We start from the raw sequence: 25870 nt of genomic DNA, 5'->3' as shown, positions 1-25870 counted from the left end.
AGCCAAGAAGACTAGAGATTTTGCATAGGGGAAGAGTCAGTCTATAAGAACAAAGAGCTCAAAAGCTCTCCCCAAAGGAGCCTGACTTTATTTGAAACAGTGTGGGGGAGCTTCAAGCCTAAGGACTCTCTGGAAAACTGAAGTTTTGGTGGTAAATAAATAAGAGGAGGCTCTTCTTAATTAAGAGCAACAAGCTAACCACAGGCCAGCTAGTACACCAGAGAGAACTAGGGAGACAGGCAGCTTAGAAGGGCACTCCTGCAGTCAAAATAAACCTCAAAAACTCCTCAAAAATTACCCAGGTTTGAATTTAACTGAATCAGAGTATGGAGCAATCTCTGCCCTAGTGCACTGTAGAAGACAATAGAGCAATTAGCAGTTAGTGGAGTCTAACAGCTAGGGGTGATAGCAAATGAGACAGTCAGCTCAACAGAAAAATAAGGGAAAGGAGTCCTGCTAAATCCAGTGTCATCCCAGGGTGATTGTATTCATGTCCAAGTCTGTGCCCTGTAAGGAGTGACACTCAAAGTTGATTCACACTGCAGAGGAAATAGACCACTAATATAGTCTAGTTAGGTCACTAAAGAAACAAGCTAACAGCAATGAAAGCTAGCCCTGGAGAAGTAGAAGGGAATCAGTATCTACAGTTCCTATAATATGTCATCTAAGATGTTCAGTTTTCAAAAAAATTAGAGATGCACAAAACAGGAAAGCATAACCTGTACATGGGGGAAAAAATAGGCAGCAGAAACTACCTGTGGGAGGGCCCAAGAGGTCAGATTTGACAAAGACTTCAGAGCCATTAAAAATACATGCAGACAACTAAAGGAAACAATTCTTAAAGCAGTAGAGGAAATGATGGTATCTTCTCAAAAAGGGACTATCAATAAGGGCATGGAAATTATAAAAAGAACCAAGTAGAAATTCTGGAGTTGAAAGGTAAAATGACCAAAATGGGGGCTCACCAGTAAAACTGAACTGACACAAGAATGATTCAGAAAACTTGAAAATAGTGATTATACAATCTGAAGAACACAGAGCAAAAAGAAGGAAGAAAAATGAACAGTAAGAACAGAGCCACCAGTAAGTGAACCAATGTACATATAATAGGAGTGTCAGAAGGAGAGAAGAGAGAAAAAGGAAAAGAAAACAATATTTGAAGAAACAATAGCTGAAAACCTCCCAAATTTGATGAAAACCATTACCCATCTAAAGAGCTCAATAAATTCTAAGTAGGATAAATGCAGAGATCCACAGCCATACACATATAGTAAAATACTGAGTTCCAAAGCCAAAGAGAAAATCTTGAAAGCCTAAAACATAAAAAATAGTCTGCTTATATACAAGGAAACCCCAATAAAATTAGCAGCTACTTTTCATCAGAAACAGTGGAGGTTACAATGTATATTTACAGTGCTGGAAAAAAAACCATTTCAAAAGTGAAGGTAAAATAGACATTCTCAGGTAATCCAAAACTGAGCTTGCTGCATACTTGCATTATGAGAAACACTAAAGAAAGTTCTTCAGGTTAGAAGTAAGTGATCCCTAATGGTAGTTGGAATCCGAACAAACTAAAACCAAAGGTTAACATCTATTTATAAAAGACGGTGCAAGTTAATCTTCTTCTCCTTTCTTTGACTGACTTAAAAACCAATTGTACATTCTTGTGAAACCCTCGTGAGTGTATATCAATGATACCTTAATAAAAAAAAATTATGTGAAACAATATTTAAATAGTTGTTTGGGGGATCTATCAAATACAGAAATGTAATATATTTGCCAAAAGCACTAGGACACAGGTGGAAGCAAAATTGTTTGGAGTAAGGAAGTGATCCCAGATGGTGACTTGAAACCACTAGGACAAAGGAAGAGAGCCAGAAATGGTAAATAAGAAGGTCAATATAACAAACCTCATAAATACATACTTGCTCTCTTTTCTCTTCTCAGCTTATTTAATAGACAGAAAATTTTATATAGTAATAATCATACCAATATGTTGTTGGTTTTGTAACATATAGCTGTAATTTGTTTAATAATGTTAGTACCAAAAAAAAAGGAAATAGCACTATGTAGAAGCAACATTTCTATATCTTACAAAATTACATTAGTATAAAAATGAAGTTGATTCCATTAAGGTAAGACGTATATGGTTAGCCCTAGAGTGACCACTACAAAAAACAACAATAAGTGAAAAATTGTTAAAGGAGCTAAAAAGTTACACTAGAAAATATTCACTTCATGCAAAAAAAAGCAGGAGAAAAGGACTAGAAGGGGGTTCTCTTGTCCCCTCCTGGTGTGAGCCAGGAGCTCTTTCCTCTCACTTTATTTCTAAATAAAAGCCTCTGCCCTTGCTCTCCTAAAAAAAAAAAAAAGGACTAGAAGGCCAACAGGAAAACATGAGACACATAGAAAACAAAAAATAAAATGGTAGACAAAAATCCAACTATATCAATAACAACATTAAATATGAATAGATTAAATAATCAAAAGGCAGATATAAATTGGATAAAAACTGAGATCTAACTATATGCTGTCCATAGGAAACACACTTTAAGTCAAACTTCCAAAAAATAGAAGAGGAAGGCCTCATTCTACGAGGCCAGTATTTCCCTGATACAAAAACTAGACAAAGACAACATAAGAAGGAAAAACTATAGGCCAAATAACTGTTGTGAATACAGATGTAAAAATCCTCAGCAAAATACTAGCAAACTGAATCCAGCAGCATACTCAAAGGATTATATACCATAACCAAGTTGGATTTATTCCAGGAATGTAAGTTTTTTTAACATCTGAAAACCAGGTAATGTAATATACCATATCAATAGAATAAGGGACCACATATTCATCTCAATAGACAGAAAATGCATTTGACAAACCTTGGCACTTATTCATGTTGAATATGAATGTAAGGAAACTAGGAACATAAGGAAACTTCCTCAGCTTGATAAAGGGCATCTACAAAAACCCACAAATAACATCACATTTAATAATGAAAGTTGAAGAACTGAATATTCACTTACGATCAGGAACAAGACAAGAATGTCCATTTTAGCCACTTCTATTCAACATTTTATTGGAGGTTTGATTCAGGATAATGAGACATGAAAAAGAAAGGGTATCCACATTGTAAAGGAAGAAATAAACCTGGATTATGGAATCCAGCAACAGATTTCAGTAGGCAGAAGAATCAGTAAATCTGAAGATAGATCTGGAATTACCTAGTTTGAGGAGCAGAACAAAAAAAGAATGAAAAGTGAACAGAGCCTAAGGAATCTGTGGGACACCATCAAGTGTACCAATATAAATATCATAAGAGTCAAAGGAAAAAAAAAAGGAAGGGAGAGAAAGAATATTTAAAGAAATAATGGCCAAAAACTACCCAAATTTGAAGAAAGCTCTGAATCCAAGAAGCTCGATGAACATCATGTAGGACAAATTCAAAGAAATCCACAAAGATACATTTTAATTAAACTGCTAAAAGCCAAAATAAAAGAATCTTGAGAGTAGCAAGAGGTAAGTGACTCATGCAGGAGATTGTCAATAAGGTTAACTGGCAGTTTCTTACCAGAAACCATGGAGGGCAGAAGACAGTGGGAAAACAGTGCTGAAAGAATGAAAGTTGCAGGAAAAATGGAAGTTCCAATGGCTCGAATGCTCACTTGACTCTTATCTACTTGCCCACTGTGCAAATGCAATGATAAAATTAGCCTACAACACGAGCACATGCTTACTCAAGTGTAGGCAATGGGCCATTGTTGTCTGTGTTGCTGTATGAAGACCTCCACCCAGGGCTCTGCGTGGCTGGTGGAGGCAGAGATGGATTGCAGACTTGCTGCATGCAAACTTGATTCTACACTCAACCATGAGAACAAAACTTGGTATAAGACCTTTTACCCCCAGTGTTCTATTGCCATTATTCAGTCTCACTGAATCCAGAGTGAACTTGCTCAGAGTTGAAACACTCTGGCGCTACAAAAGCATCAACCAAGAATTATATAACTGACAAGATTATCCTCCAAAAATGGAGAAATTAAGACATCCCCAGATAAACAAAAGTTGAAGTAATTCATTACAAGTAGACCTACAAAAAATGGTAAAGGGACTACTGCAGACTGAGATCAAAAAGACAGTAACTCAAAGTCAGAGAACACTAGTAACAATTACTACATAGGTAAATATAAAAGCCAGTACTATAATTTTGCTTAGTAACTTCTCCTTTTTACTATAAAAAGTGAATGCATAAAACATTTATGTTATAAAATGTATAAATATGTGAATAATAAAAATACCAATATACAGTGGGGGTGGCATTGTATTCAAGCAGAGTTTTCATAGGCTAATGAAGGTAAGTTAATATCAATTCAAACTAGATAGTTATAAATTTAGTATATCAATTGTAATCCCCATGTAACCATTTAAGAAAATAACTTAAAGATATATGAAGAGTGTGAAACCTGAGCATAAGATTGTACATCAATGATACCTTAATAAAAAAGTCAAAGGACATAAAAAAATATATATATGAAAAGGAAATAAGGGAATCAAAATAGTACACTAGAAAAATCCATTGAACACCAAAGAAGGCAGTAATGGAGGGACTGAGGAATAAAAAATATGACATATATGAAAAACAAATAGCAAAGTTGCAGAGTAAGTCCTTTCTTATCAGTCTAATCACTTTAAATCTAAGTGGATTAAACTTTCTAATTAAAGGGCAGAGATATAATCAAAATATATCCTAGCTGCAAAAGACTCCATTAAAATCCAAAGACACAAATAGGTTGAAAGTAAAAAAATTGAAAAAGACATTCCATGCAAATAGTATCGGAAGAGAGCTGGGGAGGCTAAATAATTTAGACAAAATAAACTTAGTGTCAAAAAGTGTTAACAAGAGACAAGGGCATTACATATTGATAAAAGTCACTGCATTAAGAAGATACAGCAGTTATAATCATATATATTTAGTATGTAACAATAGGGCCCCAAAATTTATGAAGCAAAAACTAATAATTGTAGAGAAAAGGTTCTACAATAATAGTTGAAGATTATTTATTGAGATACATTTGACATACAATTATACTGATTTCTGCTGTACAACATAAATTTTTCTTTCTTGTGCTGAGAACTTTTAAGATTTAGTCTTAGCAGCTTTCAAGTATATAATTCCTTAGTAACTTTCAAGTATATAATACAGCATTATTAACTGTAGTTGCTATGTTGTACCTTCTGTTCCCAGGATTGATTTGTCTTATAAATGGAAGTTTATAACTTTTAACTACTTTCACTCATTTTGCCACCTCCCACCCCCTGCCTTTGGCAGCCACTAACCTGTTCTCTGTATCTATGAGCTCATTTTTTTTTTAAAGTTTCACATATAATGAGACCATACAATAATTGTCTTTCTCTGACTTACTTCACTTAGCATAATGTCCTCAAGGTCCATCCTTGTTGTTGCAGGATTTCTTCCTTTTTTATGGTCAAATATACCATTGTGTTTACATATATATATATATATATACACACATATATGTATGTATATATCACATTAAAATTTTTTATATATAGTTGATATTTCAATATAATATTAGTTTTAAGTGTGGAACATAATGATTCAACAATTATATACATTACTAAATGCTCACCATGAGAAATGTAGTTATTATCCATCAATATATAAAGATATTACAATATTATTGACTATATTCCCTATGCTGTACTTTCATCCCATGACTAATTTACTTTACAATGAGAAGTTTGTACCTCTCTATCTCCTTCACCTTTTTTGCCCATCCTTTTACCTGCTTCTTTATGGCAACCACCAGTTTGTTTTCTGTGTTTATGAGTCTATTTCTGTTTTGTTTATTTGTTTTGTTCACTAGACTCCACATATAAATGAAATCATATGGTATTTTTTGATTCCATCTTATTTCACTTAGCATATTACCCTCTAGGTCCATCCATGTTGTCATACATCACAAGATTTCATTCTTTTTTTATGGCTGAGTATATATATGCCACATCTTCTTTATACATTCAATCTATTGATGGACACTTAGGTCACTTCCATATATTGGCTATTGTAAATAATGTTGTGACAAGCATAGTAGTGTAAATATTCTTTCAAGTAAATGAATTTCTTTTCTTTGGATAAATACCAGAAGTGGAATTTGTGAATCATATGGTTGTTCTAGTTTTAATTTTTTGAGGAACCTCCATATTATTTTCGATGGTGGCTGCATCAATTTATATTCCTACCAACAGCACACAAGGCTTCCTTTTTCACCACATCCTAACCAGCAATTTATTTCTTGTCTTTTTGATAATAGCCATTTCAACATGTGTGAGATGATATCTCATTGTGTTTTGATGTGCATTTCCCTAATGATGAGTGATGTTGAGCAATTTTCATGTATCTGTTGGCCCGTCTGTATGTATTCATTGGGAAAATGTCTATTCAGATCCTCTGTTCTTTTTTTAATTGATTAACTTTTTTGCTATTGAGTTGTATGAGTTCTTTATATATTTTGGATATGTATCTGATAGATATATGACCTGTACATATTTTCTCCCATTTTGTAGGCTGCATTTTCATTTTGTTGATGGTTTCCTTTGCTGTGCAGAAGCTTGTTATTTTGATGTGGTCCACTTTACTTTTGTTGTCTTTGCTTTTGGTGTCAAATCCAAAAAAAATCATTGCCAAGAAGACTGATGTCAAGGAGCTGACTGCCTCTGTTTTCTTCTAGGAGTTCTATGGTTTCAGGTCTTATGTTCAAATTTTTTATTCACTTGAGTTGATTTTTGTGTATGGTATAAGGTAGGGGTCCAGTTTCATTCTTTTGCATGTGGTTGCCTAGTTTTCCCAGCACCACTTATTGAGGAGACTATCCTTTCCCCACTGTATAATCTTGGCTCTTTGTAAATTAATTGGCCATATATGTGTGGCTTTGTAACTAACAACAGAATATAGATTCTTAAGTGTACCTGGTATATTCTGTAGGATAGACCATATATTAGACCACAAAACAAGTCTCAAAAAAATTTTTAAAGATTTAAATAATACAAAGTTTCTTCTCCAACCATAATAGAATGAAACTAGTAATCAACAATGGAATGAAAATTGGAAAATTTAAAAATACATGGAAATTAAGCAATACACTCTTAAACAACCAATGAGTCAAAAATATAACACAAAGGAAATTAGAAAATACTTCAAGACAAATGAAAATTAAAACACAACATACCAAAACATAAGTGATTTTATAGTGAAAGCAGTGCTGATAGAGAAATTTATAGGCACAATGGCCTACATTTTAAAAAGAAAGATCTCAAATCAACAATCTAACTTTACACCTTAAGTAACTAGAAAAAGAAGAGCAAACAAAACCCTAAGCTGGCAGAAGAAAGGAAATAATAAAGATTGTAGTAGAAATAAATAAAATAATAGAAAAACAGGGAGGTAAATGAATTAAAGAAAAGAAAGTCAACAAAAGCTGGCTTTTTGAAAAGGTCAACAAAATTGACAAACTTGTACCAAGACTAAGAAAAAAGAGAGATGTAAATTACTAACATCAGATATGAAATTGAGTACATTACTATCAATCTTACAGAAATAAAAACTATAGGATAATACAATGAATAGCAAGTTAGATAACCTAGATAAAAATGAGCACATATGGAGGGATGGGAAAGATGGCAGCATGAGTAGTGTGGCAGAAATTTCCTCCCAAAACCACACATATTTTGAAAATACAGCAAATACAACTATTCCTAAAAGAGTGACCAGAAGTAACAGCACACCAACCAGTCTACATCTGCGAGAAGTCAACATTTCATGGAAAAGGGTAAGGTAACAAGCTGCAACCTGGTGGGACCTGAGCACTCCCCTCACCCCAGCTCAATGGCAGGAGGAAAAGGATCAGAGCGGGGAGGGAGTGGAAGCAAAGGACTGCTAAATATCCAGCCCTAGAAATCTACCCCAGGAGCACAGACCCACATTGCATGGTGCTCTGGAGATTAGAAGGGCTGAAAAAGCAAAATCTGAGACTAAGACTGCGAATAGGTTCCCACAATCGGCTGCCCTAGGACAAAAGAAAAGCAGGCACTTTAAGGGACCTCTCAACAATCAGAGGGCTGCCAAAGGGGCAAGGGTTTAGGAGAAGGAACAGGTGGAAAAAATCGTCTTGGCACACTCAGCCAGCAGGCTGGGAACTTTCAGGAGCTTCAGGCACCTTATCCCCCTGGTTGGCAACACAGTCCCAAGGCCCCTGTTCCTTAAGCAGCCTGCTGTTCCTTTCTCTGAACCAACACCTGTGCACAAACCAGCTGTCCCCACCATTGCTGCAGACGAGCCAGAGGGCAGCCCCACCTGCAGCAACTACACAGCTTAATGCAGAGGCTTCTCCCTGCTTGCAGCTAAGCAGCTCAGACACAGAGGCTTCTCTGTGCATGCAGTTAACAGCTGAGACACAGATAGCTAAGACAGACATGGTGACTGGCAAGCAGAAAGGGACTTTGTCCTCCCAGCAGACACCCGTGCCACTTGCCCATGCCCACTCCCATGACTCCAGGACTATGAAAAGGCAGAAGATCCTTGTTCAATCCCAAATCCATCAAACACCAGAAAGAGGGCTTGGTGAGACTGAAATCAACAATCTTCCTGAAAAAGAATTCAAAGTAAAAGTCGTAAGCATGCTGATGGAGCTACAGAAAAATATTCAAGAGCTAAGGGATGAATTCAGGAGGGAGATAACAGAAATGAAACAATAGAGGGATTTAAAAGCAGATTAGATGAGGTGGAGGAGACTGTTAATGGAATAGAAATCAGAGAACAGGAATACAGAGAAGCTGAGGCAGAGAAAGGAAAAAGGAGCTGTAGGAATGAAAGAATATTAAGAGAACTGTGTGACCAATCCAAATGAAACAATATTTGCATTATAGTGGCCAGAAGAAGAGAGAGAAAATGGGATAGGAAGTGTCTTTGAAGAAATAATTCCTGAAAATTTCCCCAATCTGGGGAAGGAAATAATCTCTCAGACCATGGAAGTACACAGATCTCTCAACATAAGGGACCCAAGGAGGAAAACACCAAGAAATATAATAATTAAAATGGCAAAAATTAAAGAGAAGGACAGAGTATTAAAAGAAGCCAGAGGGAGAAAAAAGATCACCTATAAAGGAAAACCCATCAGGCTATCATCAGACTTATCAGCAGAAACCATACAGGCCAGAAGGGAATGGCATGATATATTCAGTGCAATGAAACAGAAGGGCCTCGAACCAAGAACACTCTACCCAGCAAGATTATCATTTAAATTTGAGGAAGGGATTAAACAATTCCCAGATAAGTAAAAGTGGAGGGAATTTACCTCCCACAAACCATCTCTGCTCTATATGGAAGTGTGCCTAAGGCTAAATAGTTGTCAGAGAAAAAAAAGCCACAGCAAAGGAAGTAGACCAACTAAATACCAACCAAATGCAAAATTAAATCAGCTAACTACAAAGGCAGTCAAGGGATACACAAAGAGTACAGAATATGACACCTAAAATATAAAGAATGGAGGAAGAAGAAAAAGAAGGGAGAAAAGAATCATAAGACTGTGTTCATAATAGCATAGTAAGTGACTTAAATTAGACTGTTAGATAGTAAAGAAGCTGCCCTTGAACATTTGGTGGCCACAAATCCAAAGCCAGCAATGGCAATAAGTACATATCTATCGATAATCACCCTAAATGTAAATTGACTGAATGCACCAATCAAAAGACAGAGTTACAGACTGGATAAAAAAGCAAGACCCATCTATATGCTGCCTACAAGAGACTCACCTCAAACCCAAAGACATACACAGACTACAAGTGAACAGATGGAAAAAGATATTTCATGCAAACAATAGGGAGAAAAAAAAAGGTGTTACAGTACTTGTATCCAACAAAATACACTTAAAGACAAAAAAACTTGCAAAAGACAAAGAAGGACATTAGATAATGATAAAGGGGTCAGTCCAACAAGAGGATATAACCATTATAAATATCTATGCACCCAACACAGGCGCACTGACATACATGAAACAAATACTAAAAGAATTAAAAAGGGAAATAGAATGCAATGCATTCACTTTTGGAGCCTTCAACACACCACTCACTCCAAAGGACAGATCAACCAGACAGAAAATAAGTAAGGACAGAAAGGCACTGAACAACACATTAGAACAGATGAACCTAATAGACATCTATAGAACACTCCATCCAAAAGCAGCAGGATACACATTCTTCTCAAGTGTCCATGGGACATTCTCCAGAATAGACCAAATACTAGACCACAAAAAGAGCCTCACCAAATTCAAAAAGATTGAAATTGTACCAGCCAACTTCTTAGATCACAAAGGTGTAAAATTAGAAATAAATTTTATGAAGAAAACAAAAAGGCTCACAAATACATGGAGGCTTAATGACATCCTCCTAAATAATCAATGGATCAATGACCAAATTAAAATGGAGATCAAGCAATATATGGAGACAAAGGAAAACAACAGCACAACACCCCAACTTCTGTGGGATGTAGTAAAGACAGTTCTAAGAGGAAAGCATATAGCAATCCAGGACTACTTAAAGAAGGAAGAATAATCCTAAATGAACAGTCTAAATTCACAATTAATGAAACTGGAAAAAGAACAACAAATGAGTCCCAAAGTCAGTAGAAGAAGGGACAATAAAGATCAGAGAAGAAATAAATAAAATAGAGAAGAATAAAACAATAAAAAAAACTAATAAAACTAAGAGCTGGTTCTTTGAGAAAAAAAAAGATAAGATAAACCTAGCCAGACTTATCAAGAAAAAAGAGAATCTTTGCACATAAACAGAACCAGAAATGAGAAAGGAAAAATCACTACAGACACCACAGAAATACAAAGAATTATTAGAGAATACTATGAGAAATTATATGCTAACAAACTGGATAACCTAGAAGAAATGCACAACTTTCTAGAAAAATACAACCTTCCAAGACTGACCCATAAAGAAACAGAAAATCTGTAGAGACCAACTATCAGCAATGAAATTGAATCAGTAATCAAAAAACGACCCAAGAACAAAATGCCTGGACCAGATGGCTTCACCACTGAATTTTATCAGACATTTAGAGAAGATGTAATACCCATTCTCTTTGAAGTTTTCCAAAAAATAGAAGAGGAGGGAATACTTCCAAATTCATTCTATAAGGCCAGCATCACTGTAATACCAAAACCAGGCAGACACCACAAAAAAAGAAAATTACAGACCAATATCCCTGATGAACGAACATAGATGCAAAAATACTCAACAAAATACTGAATTCAAAAATTCAGCAAACTGAATTCAAAAATACCTCAAGAGAATCATACATCATGATCAAGTGGGATTCATCCCAGGGATGGAAGGATGGTACAACATTCGAAAATCCCTCAACATCATCCACTAAATCAATAAAAAGGACAAAAATCACATGATCATCTCCATAGATGCTGAAAAAGCATTTGACAAAATTCAACATATATTCATTATAAAAACTCTTCAACAAAATGGGTATAGAGGGCAAGTACTTCAACATAATAAAGGCCATATATGACAAACCCACAGCAAACATCATACTTAACAGCGAAAAGCTGAAAGCTTTTTCTTCAAGTTCGGTAACAAGACAAGGATGCCAACTCTCCCCACTTTTATTCAACATAGTACTGGAGGTCCTAGCCATGGCAATCAGACAACACAAAGAAATAAAAGGCATCCAGATTGGTAGGGAAGAAGTCAAACTGTCACTGTTTGCAGATGACATGTTATTTATTGTACATAAAAAACCCTAAAGAATCCACTCCAAAACTACTAGAACTAATATCTGAATTCAGCAATGTTGCAGGATACAAAATTAATACACAGAAATCTGTTGCTTTCCTATACACTAATGATGAACTAGCAGAAAGAGAAATCAGGAAAACAATTCCATTCACAATTGCATCAAAAAAGAATACAATACCTGGAAATAAGCCTAACCAAAGAAGTGAAAGACCTATACCCTGAAAACTATAAGATACTCTTGAGAGAAATTAAAGAGGACACTAATAAATGGAAATTCATCCCATGCTCTTGGGTAGGAAGGATTAATATTGTCAAAAAGGCTATTCTGCCTAAAGCAATCTACAGATTCAATTCAGTCCCTATCAAAATACTGACTAACGAACTGGAACAAATAGTTCTAAAATTCGTATGGAACCACAAAAGACCCCAAATAGCCAAAGCAATCCTTAGAAGGAAGAATAAAGCAGGGGGAATTATGCTCCCCAACTTCAAGGTCTACTACAAAGCCACAGAAATTAAGACAATTTGGTACTGGAACAAGAACAGACCCATAGACCAATGGAAGAGAATAGAGAGTCCAGATATTAACCCAGGCACATATGGTCAACTAATATATGATAAAGGAGTCATGGATATACAATGGGAAAATCACAGCCTCTTCAACAGCTGGTGCTCTCAAAACTGGCCAGCTACGTGTAAGAGAATGAAACTGGATTACTGTCTAACTCCATACACAAAAGTAAACTCAAAATGGATCAAAGACCTGAATATAAGTCATGAAACCATAAAACTCTTAGAAGAAAACATAGGCAAAACTCTCTTGAATATACTCATGAGCACCTTTTTCATGAACATATCTCCCTGGGCAAGGGAAACAAAAGCAAAAATGAACAAGTGGGACCATATCAAACTAAAAAGCTTCTGTACAGCAAAGGACACAATCGCTAGAACAAAAAGGCATCCTATGGTATAGGAGAATATATTCATAAATGACCAATAAGGGGTTGACATCCAAATATATAAAGAGCTCATGCACCTCAACAACTAAAAAGCAAATAACACGATTAAAAAATGGGCAGAGGATCTGAACAGACAGTTCTCCAAAGAAGAAATTCAGATGGCCAACAGGCACATGAAAAGATGCTCCACATCAGTAATCATCAGAGAAATGCAAATTAAAACCACAATGAGATACCAACTCAGACCAGTTAGGATGGCCAACATGCAAAAGACAAACAACAGCAAATGCTGGTGAGGATGCAGAGAAAGGGGAACCCTCCTACACTGCTGGTGGAAATGTAAATTAGTTCAACCATTGTGGAAAGCAATATGGAGGTTCCTCAAAAAAGTCAAAATAGAAATACCATTTGACCCAGGAATTCCACTCCTAGGAATTTACCCTAAGAATACAGAATCCCAGATTCAAAAAGACATATGTACCCCTATGTTTATTGCAGCACTATTTACAACAGCCAAGATATGGAAGCAACCTAAGTGTCCATCAGTAGATGAATGGATAAAGAAGGGGTGGTACATATACAAAATGAAATATTATTCAGCCATAAGAAGAAAACAAATCCTACAATTTGCAACAACATGGGTGGAGCTAGAGGGTATTATGCTCAGTGAAATAAGCCAGGTGAAGAAAGACAAGTACCAAATGATTTCACCCATCTGTGGAGTATAACAACAAAGCAAAAACTGAAGGAACAAAACAGCAGCAGACACACAGAACCCAAGAATGGACTAACAGTTACCAAAGGGAATGGGACTGGGGAGGGTGGGTGGGAAGGGAGGGATAAGGGGATTAAGTGGCATTATAATCAGCACACATAATGTGGGGGCAGGGGGGCGCATGGGGAAGGCAGTATAGCACAGAGAAGACAAGTATTGGCTCTGTAGCATCTTACTATGCTAATGGACAGCGACTGTAATGGGGTATGTGTTACAGACTTGATAATGGGAGTATCTAGTAAACACAGTGTTGGTCATATGATTGTATATTAGTGATACCATAATAAAAATTTTTTTTTAATCTTCAAAAAAAAATTCAGGAAAGTTAACCCCATTTGTATTTATCATGAAGAGAAAATAGCTCATAGTTACCTCAGCTCAGTTTTTTGGTTCCTTGATTTTTCCCCCATCTCTCTTTTTCAGATCAAATTATATCTAGAGATTTTAATGCTATTGTACTATATCTCTGATTCCTCATGTAAAAAGAAAAATTAAACTCTTAATTTTTCCCTCCAGTGTGTTCTAGGTTATTGTTAATGTATGTTTTTTCATTAAATAACATGTCAATCAAAAAAAAGAAAAAGGACACACGGGTTAATAACCAAAGCTGAGTCAGAAGAACTAGAAAATCTGAACAGACCTGAATCAGTATCAAAAATCTCCCAACAAAGGAAAGCTCCAGACTAAATGCAATTCTACCAAACATTTAATGAGGAATTAGTATCAATCTTTCTCAAACTCTACCAAAAAATATGAGAGGGAACACTTCTAAGGCCAGCATTTCTCTGTTGCCAAAGCCAGACAAAAATATGTCACAAGAAGGAAAATTATGGACCAATATATCTTATAAACATAGATGTAAAATATACTCAACAAAATACTAGCATACTGAATCCAACAGCATATTAAAAGGATTATACACCAGAACAAGTGGGTTTATGCTACGAATGTGAATATGTTTCAACATCTGAAAATCAATCGGTGTAATATACTTCATCAATCGAATGAAGAAACAAAACCACCTGTCATCTCAACTGATGCAGAAAAAGTGTTTGATAAAAATCCAACACCTTTTCATAATAAAAATCAACTCCTGATTTTAAAACTTACTTGGCAAACTAGGAATAGAAGGAACTTTCTCAATGATAAAGGCATTTAATCAAAACCCACAGTTAATATCATACTCAATGATGAAGGACCAAAAGCTTTCCCCTTACGACTGAGAACGAGACAAGGATATCCACCTTCACTACGCTATTCAACATTGTAGTAGAAGTTCTAGCCAAGGAAATTAGGCAAGAAAAATAAATATATCCAAAATCCAAAATTACCTCTATTTGCACACGGTTTTACATATGGAAAATCTTATATATAGAAAATCCTTAAGACTCCACAAAAATTTATTAGCACAATGAATGAAGTCATTAAAGTTGCAGGGTTTAAGATCAATATACAAAAAATCATGTGTGTTTCTATAAACTAGCAATGAACAACCCAAAAAGAAAATTGAGAAAACAATTCCATTTACAATAACACAGAGTCAAGTAGTTAGGAATAAATCTAATCAAGGAGGTGCAAGACTTGTAAACTGAAAACTAAAAAACATTGATGAAAGAAATTAAGGGAGACTTAAATAAATGGAAAGTAATCTGTGTTCATGCATTGGAAGACTTAATATTGTTAAGATGACAATACCTCACAAAGTGATTTACAGAATAAATTCAATCCCTCTCAAAATACAAATGGCTTCTTTGCAGAAGTAGAAAACCTGGTCCTAATATTTATATAGAATTGTAAGTGGAAGAGTTTTAAAACAATCTTGAAAAAGGAGAACAAATTTGGAGGACTTACAATTCCTGATTTCAAACTTAACACAAAGCTGCAGTATCAAACAATGTAGTATCAAAAGAATGAGAACACAAGCCACAGACTTAGAGAATATATTTGCAAAGATGTATCTGAACAAGGACTGTTATTCAAAAATACACAAATAACTCTTAAAACTCAATAATAACCAAATGAACAACCTGATTAAAAATGAATGAAAGACTTGGACACCTCACCAAAGAACATATACAGATGGCAATTACGCATATGCAAAGATTTTTATTGCTGGTGGGAATGCAAAATGGTACAACCACTTTGGAAGACAGTTTGGTGGTTATAAAATGAAAAATATTCTTACCATATGGTCCAGCATTCACATGCCTTGATATTTACTCAAATGAGTTGGAAACTGTGTCCACACAAAAACCACATGGATGTTTCTAGCAGCTCATGATTGCCAAAACTTAGATGCTGCTCTAGTAGGTGAGTAGTAAATGAACTGTGGTACATATAAACAGTGGAATATTATTCACTGTTAAAAAGAACAGAGCTATTATATCAAGCCATGAAAAGACATGAAGGAATTTTATATGCATATTACTAAGTGAGAGAAACCATGAGTGGTATTTATTTTTGTCTTATTTGCCATTTTGTTATAGAAATTTTCATACGCAAAACAGAATGGTGTAATGAATCTCCATGTACCCATCACCCAGCTTCAATCCTTACTAATATTTTAGCTATTCTTGATTCATTTATCTCCCCTACTTTTTTGAGGGAAGTGTCTTAAGTATTTTAAAGTGTATCACAGACAGACATCATAAAATTTCATTTGCAAATACATCGGTATGTATATTTAGTAGTTAAGGACTTGAAAAATTGACCTCCTCCCGTTTTTATACCTGAAAAGTTATTAATTCCTATGATCATCCAAGAACCAGTCTGTTTCATTTTCCTTCATTGTCTCAAAACTATCTTCACAATTGGTTTGTATTAAACAGGATGTAATCAAGGTATGCACATCAAATGTGATTATGTCTCTTAAACCTCTTATTTGCTTCAATTGTACTCTATCTTCTTTTATTTTTTTTTAAATGTCATGTATTTATTGAAGAAACAAGAAATTATCCACATCCTGAATTTGGCTTATCACATCCTTGGATATAGTTTACATGTCACTCTATCACCAATTTTTCCTGTAAAATGATAGATCATGCAACTTGATTAGATCAGGTTCAGTTTTTTTTTGGTGGAGGGCAGTGATACCTCACAGGCAGTGTGGTGTACTTTTATTGTATCACATCAAGAAATATATAAAGTCTTTCCTATTAGTGTTGTTAAAAATGATCTGTAGGTTCAGGTACTGTCAGTCTGTGACTGTAAGTTCAGCCCTTAACCTAAAACAGTATTTCTCAGTTCTTGGCTGTACAGTAGCATCACTTGAAGAGCTCAGACTAAACAAATCAGAATCTTAGGGGGACTTGGGGATAGAATCTGGGCAACAGTATCTTTAAAAGTTTCCCCAGGTGATTCTAATGGTCAGTTAAGGCTAAGAAATACCAGTGTAATGATTTTCGTGGCTATCATGATTGTTGTAGACCAATGGGATTGCAAAATGGTGATTTTCTGGTTTTATGGTTCTTCATTCATTAGTTGGAATTCTTTTATGAAGCAAAATGTGCCCTCATCAACTATTTGGTCACTCTGAAATACAGGAAGGGCAGAATAAACTCTTGATAAACACATAAGTCTTGTTTTGTTTTGGGAATATCATTATGAACAAGTAGATTTTTATACATTTGGGATGTTTCATTACATTGCAGTCATTATTTATTATATCTTTTGATGCTCAAATTATCTTTCTTTCTTTATCCAGTTGGCTACAGGCTGGCTCCTGTGTCCTTAATCTTTGATAGTTTTTTTGTCCTCTGGAACAATATGTCTTAGGCCCAACTTGTACTTATACCAGACTTGGAATCAGCCATTTTAAGTAGAAGTCCAAGTTCCTTTCATTGAATGTGGTTATTTAGAAATCATAATTTGGGAAATAGGGATACTGAATTAACAGAGTGGCCTTTTCAGTATAAAATATGAGAAAATGTGTATTTCTTTAATAATCATAAATTTATATTGATATTTCCAAAATGAATGTAATATTGTAGAGTTTCAAATAGAGTTCTTTGATTTTATATGCTAGTACCTTTTTCCCCTAAAAATCTTGTTTTCTAATGATAATGACATACTTATGTGCTTTATCCTACTGTTTTTCTGCTAAACATGTGTGCATATGTACATAATACACAAGAGAGTATAGTTTCAAAACAATTATATCAATAGTTTCAAAGCAGCAATATCACAAACAATAAAAGTACTGAGTGCAGATTAATATATATTTGTGATTCTTTTTCTCCTTAGGGCATATCTTACTACAAAAGTATAATAAAAATATCAGATTTAAATTATGTTGATATAATTTCTCTTTGTGTAATTAAGGCAGTTGCAACTTGATATAAACTTCAGTTGTTTTCATTAGCTTTCAATTTTTAGGGATTACCTTTTAAAATATTAAATTTTATTTTATTATGTAAAATATTACATGGTTTCAAAGTGAAAATCATAATAGGAAGTACATTCTGAGAAGTCTAGCTTCTCTTTCTGTCTCCTGGCTTGGACTAGAATACTCACCAGGTTGACTCTGTTATCTGCCTCGGGCTTCTTATCTTTGACAGCCTCATGGCTAATATTATTATTCTGATAATTCTGATTGATGCTTTTCCGACTATACCGGGATATTTAATAGTTATTTTCATCTATGCAACCTTCTAGAATTATCCTTGTCTTAACTGATCTTTTTGTTCTCTGTATTTAACACTAACTTGTTTTTGCCACACCAGTATAGCCATTTGATGTTTGTATTATAGGCTTTAGCACATGTGTAGAATGTACCTAAATTTTAGATCTTTTTTATTATTAAATTCTACACTAAGCATTGCATAATATTTTGCCTACATCGAATCCTGAAAAAAAGAGTTGGGTGAACTATTTCTAGCTGAAGTGAAGGCTTTGTGGAGAAGGTAGATTTGAGCACCCCCTTGAAGTATCTGTAATTCCCTGGGTGGTGAGATGTGAAGGTGGAAGAGCTACAGGAGCAAAGTCATACTAGCTGGAAGGAGACTGCATTCAGGATATATGTATTAAGTTAAAAATTCCTGAATGAGGATGTGGCAGTAGGAATGGAAACCTGAAACATTTTAGAAACTTTGCCTCATATTTCTGAAATTTAACATGGGCAGGGCCTCAGGCACTTGGAAATGTGGAGATGGGACAGCAAAACCACTGGACATACCTTGTATTTTCAAAGAGTTTGAGATTCTAGTCTAGTATGCCTTCCATGCCTGTGTTTTAAAGGGAAGGAAACAAAGTTAACCTTTTATTTTCTAAGTGTGAGAGCGTGAATGTGAAGACTCAGCTTGCCATGGGTTTTGCCCGAGCGTGGTTATTGGGTGTATGTCACTAGGTGGAGTCCGTGAGCCCAGGAAACTTTTGATTGAACTTTCCTATATACCTTTTCCTGTGATTCCTGTTCTGTTCTTTGAAAGTGAGAATGATACTTAAAAGAGAAAAAAAAGACAAATGGGTTTGAATGGCAGAATTTTTAGATTTGCTTTAAGAAAAATTAGTTTGTAAAACAGCAAAATAACCTTTTCACTTGTTCACATTTCTGCCCTCCAAAATTTTTTTGGAGGAGCTCTTTATAAAACCACAGTTTTTATAATTTTTTAAAAAAAAAAGAAGTATAGTTGACATGCAAATTGTATTAGTTTCAGGTATACAACATAGTGACTCAACAATTATATGCATTGCGAAATGCTCACCAAGATAAGTGTAATTACTATCTATCATCATACAAAGTTATTACAGTATCAACAACTACATTCCCTATGCTGTACTTTTCACCCCTGTGACTTACTTATTTTATAATTGCATGTTTGTACCTCTTTATCCCTTTCACTTATTTCCCCACCCCCTATGGCAACCTCACCTATGGCAACCAGCAGTTTATTCTCTGTAAAGCCACGGTTTAATATCAGTTCTAAATCTTTCTAATAGTAAGAGTGTTTCTAATTTAATATATTATTGAGTGTTAATTAAAAAGGAGGAGCACTAGATTTCAACCCAATTATACATTTTCCCTTCATAAGCTTTCTTTCAAATGCTAGTAAGAACAATTTTGTACTGCTTACCAAGTGTCAAGTTTTAGGACAGCACAACATGTCTTTCCAAATCTCATATGATGTAAGACGTCATAAAAGAAAGGCCCAGATAAGCAATTTTTTAAAATTAAGGCTGTCAAAAGGTACGAAGCCCAAGGCAGATAACAGATAGTCAAGCTGGTGAGTATTCTAGTTGCAAGCTTACTTGGCCATTTATGCTGGGACTAAACAGTAGTAAAAGAGCAGATGAAAACAGTTGCAGAAAGTTATCTTGGGAACTTTCCAGTCCCCAGAAAGGATGCAATTAAACTAGCTCAATTAGTCTGTATGCAAGGCAACATGTGGGAAGGTGTGATCTAATTCCTTTTTTGTCTTTCTGCCACAGCATGTGCCCTTTTAGTCGGCCTCCCTTTGGCTATGGAAATTTTCCAAGTTCAGTGCCAGAATGCCTTGGTTCTTATGAAGACAGACGCCAAAAACATGAGGTTGCGTTTTCAACTTTAGAGAGAGAGTATGGTCTTACAGACTACTCAGGTGATCGCCCACACAGGAAAGATTCTCGGAGTTGTGAGAGCGTGGATGGGACCTCTTACTGTAACAGTCACAGCCATGGTGGGGAAGAATACTTAAATCTCAGGCCTCAGCTGGATGTTGGAGCTTTTGAGAACGTCTTCACAGCCCCCACATCAACTCCCTCTCGCATCCAGCAAGTCAATGTCACTGACAGTGATGAGGAGGAAGAAGAAAAAGTGCTCAGGAATCTATAATTTTAAAACAAATATGCACAGAAAATAAACATTTCTTAAAATGTATCTGGGTCAGTTGGTGTGAGAAAAAAAAGCCTAGAATGCTTTGTTAAATTTTCAGCCATGATTTGAGGTGTCAAAACCAAATGCAATTTACACCTTCATAAAATTTTGATTAGTGAAACTGGAGTCCTGATGTTTCATTGTAGGAATATTTAAGATAAATGAAGTAGTTTATTTTTATGGCTGAAATGTGCACGAACATATATTATCATTATGTGGAGAATAACAAATCCCTACAATTACATGTGAAGGGAAAGGGAGTTCATATCTGTCAGGACAAGTGTGATTTTTATTTCATCTTGATACATTTATTATTTTTTTCTTATGTGATTTTTGTTTGGTGTTTATGTAATACTTATGGATATTGTCAGTTTTTATGTAACAGTTTGAAAACACTTTGATAAGTTTTAGTAGTGAATTGGGATTCAGTTACTAAATTTACACTAAAAATCGATTACAAGTTGCAGATGCATTTTAATGGCACCTGGATATCTCCTTCAGCTAAATTAGTCATTTCTGTTCCTAAATATTTTCATCATCTTTTTCCATTTGGTTTGCATTGTTCTACATTTGCCATAATTAAATAAACACAGATAAAATTGTTCTTGTTGGATGTTTCCTGTTTGGGGAATAGAAATAAGCAAAATGAGTACTACTTAAATGAGGATGGTGTCCGTACCACATGCAGATGTTTATTTTTAATTAATGGTATCTAGAATTGCACAGATGAGATACCATTGAGACTTAAAACTTACAACAAAAGACTTAAATGAGACTTAAAACTGTATCAACAAAAATGTTAGTGCATATATTCCGATATCATTTCCACACTTTTTACATATGTGTACATGTGGCTTAAGCACTCTCCAAAATGGAAGAACTCTTCTAGATTTGGTACAGGCTGCTGTCTTTAAAAGTATGGAGTTCATGTAAGAGCACGTGGAATTTCTTTAAGTCACAATGAGAAAAAAATCCTATTTATAGTATGACCTCTTAGTAAGTGACCGGATAATGGATGGGGAGAACCTACTAGAACAGGATCAGGACCACCAGAATTGCAATCTTGGTAAAAGAGGCACAAAATAAACTGATGATTGGCAATAGTCACAAACCAATATACTTTTCCCTCAATGATCTGTATAATATATGTAAATTGAAATATTATTACTTAAAAGTGCATGAAAACTGTGTATGGAAACCTGTTCTAAGCTTCCAGCTTATTGTATTAAATCTGTTTGTTCATTAAGCCAAGGTTGTTAATGTAATACATTTCATCCACACAATACTCAATTGTACTTAATATTTCCTTTTACCAATAAAAACTTTATTTTAATTATTTATGTACTTTATTACTCTGTGTAATGTCATTTCAATGTGGTTAAAGAGAAAAATTTGAATTTCTTGGTGGAAAGCAGGTATGTAACTTCACACTGCAACTAAAATGACATTCGGTTGTCTTCACATTTGATTTCCACACCGTGAAGGAAAAATATACGTGACAGTTTGACTCACTTTACCCCATTTTGTTTTAATAACATCTTAGTTACTAAACTAGGTTTTGATCATACACCTTATTCTTATAGACAAATTGGTTGGGGAATCCCTGTGTAACGCAGTGGGATGATATAGAGCATAGTTTAGTGTTTCCTAACTACCTGTCTTGAGAATAGCCCTGCACCAGTCTTCTTCTTATGACTTTTGAGGCTGGGAAACTCTTTTCATCTTTCTCTTCCTCAGTGCTGGGATCTGAAGTCAGGAGGTTAGGTTGTTTCCAGATCTACAGTATAATTTGGGCTGGGAAATATGGGTAGCTCTTATGTGGCAAAGTACCAAGTGCAGATAAGCATGCTTAGTCACAAATGTCCACATCTGCTCATTTATAGCTTTTCAAACCACTGTTAGTTCTGATTAAAGATTTACTGACTAAACAAAGCCCTGCCCAAATGGCACTAATTCATTTTCCTCTCCAAGTCATCAAATGAAATTCTCTAAGCTTGAAGCCACCACACTTTCTAATATGTCTCATTGCCTTGTTTGTTCTTATTATAAATTGGAGACGATAATATAATGAGAATAGCCACATTTAACAGTGTGTTGAAATGTCAATATGTTTAGCATGTCAATTGTTACCTGCTTTGGACAAAGCTACATTGGTTACTTGCAAATAAAACTGTTTTCAGTGCAAATAGACTGAAAATAGATTTAGTTCCAACTCTCAAGTAGCTGAGTTATCAAATTTAGAAAGACAAAAGCAGTGTTTCTCTAAGTGTATTAGTTAGAACCCAAGCCTTTATATATTCTGACAACCTTTGGTCAAATAAATTTCGGAAACATGCCATGCCCCCAGCTGGGAGCAAGTGAGTGCCCACCATCACTGTTGAAGGTTCTCAAAAGCCTGGAAGTGGAGAAACATGAACTCTTTTTATCTCTGTCCCCCCCAAACTTATTGAACTTGAGACAATGTTTAGTAATAACATCTCACAGAATCTACTTTGTAAAATGCTAATACAGTTACAGCTGGTGGCTTCAGTTATCAATTGTTGACTTCACATATGGCTTTCTGAATTAATCACCTTAAATCCTTTACTGAGAGAAGGCAGTGGCTAAATTGTTTTTTTTCTGCATGAAGTATCTGATGGCCTTAAAGGATTGAAGACCTGAAATTTACAGTTTTTGTAGGTTGCTGTTATTTGCTACACTGGATTTTTTAATGAAAGTTGATATTGCACCTGAGAAGTTAAGTGGGCAAAACTGCTGAATTCCCATAGAAATCTATTTTTCATAGTATAAACCAGCTGTCAGTAGGATTATTCATCAGCCAAGAGTATAAGCTACTTTTGGAAGTTGTAGCTTGGTACTGATTTTGAAATAAAAATCTGGGGATTCTTTACACTACTTGCAATATTTTGAAGTATAATTTTGATGTGGGCAAGGTAATTCTGAAAAATTTCTCTCCTACATTTTGAAACAGACTGCTGAAGCACTTCCTTTTTTTAGCTTTCTGAATCATCTTACTGCTTAGGAGTTTAGAGAAATTCCAAAGGCTTCAGAACAAAACTATTTTTTCTGAAAACAGAAGTAGAAAGAGCTACTTTCTAATTCTACTTGACAAATTCCACATCTTCCAGACAGATTTACCCTTTATCTCTACATTTGGCATTCTGCTTAACCCAATCTTACCTGTCCCCTTCCTGATGAGTTTAACATACACAAATCTCTAGTGAACTTTTTACCATGTGATGAAGGCTTATAGGAAAAGTGAGAATGTAGGGGTTTGCTGCATCCTAAGATCTCTGGCTCCTTCTCTGAAACCACTTCAGGGAAATCTTTTATTTCTAAAAATTACTGACAGCATCTTAAGTTTTTGCCTGTGCTCCCTGGGACATTATCTGTGAGGCTGACAATCCCATCCTAGAGAATGTCTTTAAGCTGTATGCAATCACATAGGTCATAGGCAATGGAAAGGTGTAGGGTGACCAACTGTCCCACTTTGCCCAGTCTTAGGGGCAGGGAATCCCAGGACTTGCACTGCTGACACTGAAAAATTCCTAGGCAAACCAAGGCAGGCTGGTCACCTCAATGAATAAAATGAGTATAGAATCACCCAGAGGGCTGGCTTATTGCCGACTGTACTATCCAGGTAGCGTTTGAAATGATGACACTTCACTCACAAAGGCAGATTATAGCTGAGCTTGGGTTGGGCCTATTAGAAAGGCATAGAGAAGTTACAGGATGTGTGGGGACTGTAAGAGAATTGGAGATATGCAACTCTTAATACCTGAGATGCTTTTATCAGACAGCCTCAACTTTAGATGGGAGACTAAAAGAAAAATAATCAAAGCTGTACCCTTTAGAGGTATTTCACTTTATATAGAGAAAACATTTTTGTTTTACTATAGAGTCTTTGTTTTAAAGTTTCCTACCATTTCCTGAACAACAGTAGAGGAATACTGGCCATAATCTTTAGCCCAACTGAAAGCTGGACAGCTTTTGGCACAGATAATGTCCCAACTCTATACGTTTTAGGTGTTTCTGAGACACTAGCTATTGGCAGTGTTTTTAAAATATGGTCGGTGCACCACTTCCAACAGAATGGCCTGGGGTGCTTGTTAAAACTGAAGCATTCTTCAGACTTAAATTAATAGAATCACAATCTCTATGACTAGAGTCTGGAAATTGCATTTTTAATAAGCTGCTCAGGTGATTCTTAAGCACTCCTTCCTGCTTTTGTCAACAAGTGAAGTTTGCAAGACATTTCAAATTTTATTTGCTATAAAAACAATATAACAATATAGTATTTCTTCAGAGAAGAAAAAGCCTTTAATCCATCCAGTAATTATTTTTATTTTATGATCTTCTAATAGTTCTCCATATATACACACCTTTTTCACATAATTACAATCATAACATATGCCCAATTTTGCATATACATAGCTGTGCATTTCCTTAACATTTTATATGAGCTGTTTTTCATACTCTACAGCTTCATAACTGATCACTTTTCATTTTTGCACAATATTGCTTCAGGCAGATGTGCCATAATTAATCATATGAAAGGGTTAGAATTGTAGTTTTTTCCAAATTGGTTTCAGTGATTTGTCCTAGTTCAATGACGAGATTTCAGAGTGAGTTCTCTTACCAACCAGAAAGAAGAGGGTATCTCTGAGCAGCCATTATTCCGGTGACATGATGGGTTTTGATGTCATTTTAGAGATCTTTTAGATCTGAGCACTGAATGGCTAGGGCAGGTAGTTTGTTCTAGGTGGAGTCTGGGTCACAATATGAAAGATAATGAACAGAGTTATGGAGAGAAAAGTGCTGCATGGTGTGTCCCTTCTTGCCAAAGAGGGCCTAGAAAGGGAGACTTAAGACTTAAGGGGAACTTCTGGAAAAGTACCCTTAAAGAAAGAAGTTATGCCCTTCTTTGCCCCTTTGTCCTTTCTCAGTCAGGAATATAGATGTGATGGCTGGAATCTGAGCAACCATATTGGACCACATAGGTCTCATGTTGAGGACTGTAGAAAAACAGGAGAGGAGTCTAATACTAGCATGGGATTACTTTCAATACTTTTATATGAGAGAAATTAATTTCTACTTATTTTAATCCACTCTCTTTTGTGTGTCCTATTAATGCAATGGCATTAAATTCTAACTCATCCAGAATTTTTCCCTTCCAGAAAGTTTTCCCTGACTGCCAGAGACTAAATCAGTTCCTGCTTTATATACCCACAGGACCTTCATTTATATCTCTTCCTATACTGAAAACTCCTTGAGGGGCAGCCAGGGCCAATATCCTAGAAACCAGAAAAATAAACATAGTGGCTATAGCAGAATAACAGGCACAGCCCTGTATTCTCTACCTCAGTGGCTAACAGAATTTATAGGCTGGCTGACAAGCAGCCCATGTCTGACTGCCCATAAGCATTAGCACAGAACTTCGAAACAAAACAAAACAGA

At 35.4% G+C, this 25870-nt stretch overlaps 1 protein-coding gene across 2 annotated transcripts in view; it reads left to right on the top strand.

The window, feature by feature from the left end:
* Positions 1 to 20688, top strand: part of SOX30 (SRY-box transcription factor 30) — a 36731-nt gene extending 16043 nt beyond the window's left edge. Inside the window, exon 5 of one of the 2 annotated variants that reach the window (XM_036914108.2) lies at positions 19990 to 20688. In XM_036914108.2, coding sequence (XP_036770003.2) covers positions 19990 to 20371 — 382 coding nt within the window. In that variant the 3' untranslated portion in view covers positions 20372 to 20688. The remainder of the gene's footprint in view (positions 1 to 19989) is intronic. The other variant, XM_036914171.2, reaches the window with a different exon arrangement.
* Positions 20689 to 25870: the final 5182 nt, after the last annotated feature.

This window comes from Manis pentadactyla, chromosome 2 (genome assembly GCF_030020395.1).
Source record: "Manis pentadactyla isolate mManPen7 chromosome 2, mManPen7.hap1, whole genome shotgun sequence".
In the NCBI taxonomy this organism is placed as follows: domain Eukaryota; kingdom Metazoa; phylum Chordata; class Mammalia; order Pholidota; family Manidae; genus Manis; species Manis pentadactyla.
This window is presented reverse-complemented; position numbering and strand designations above follow the sequence as displayed.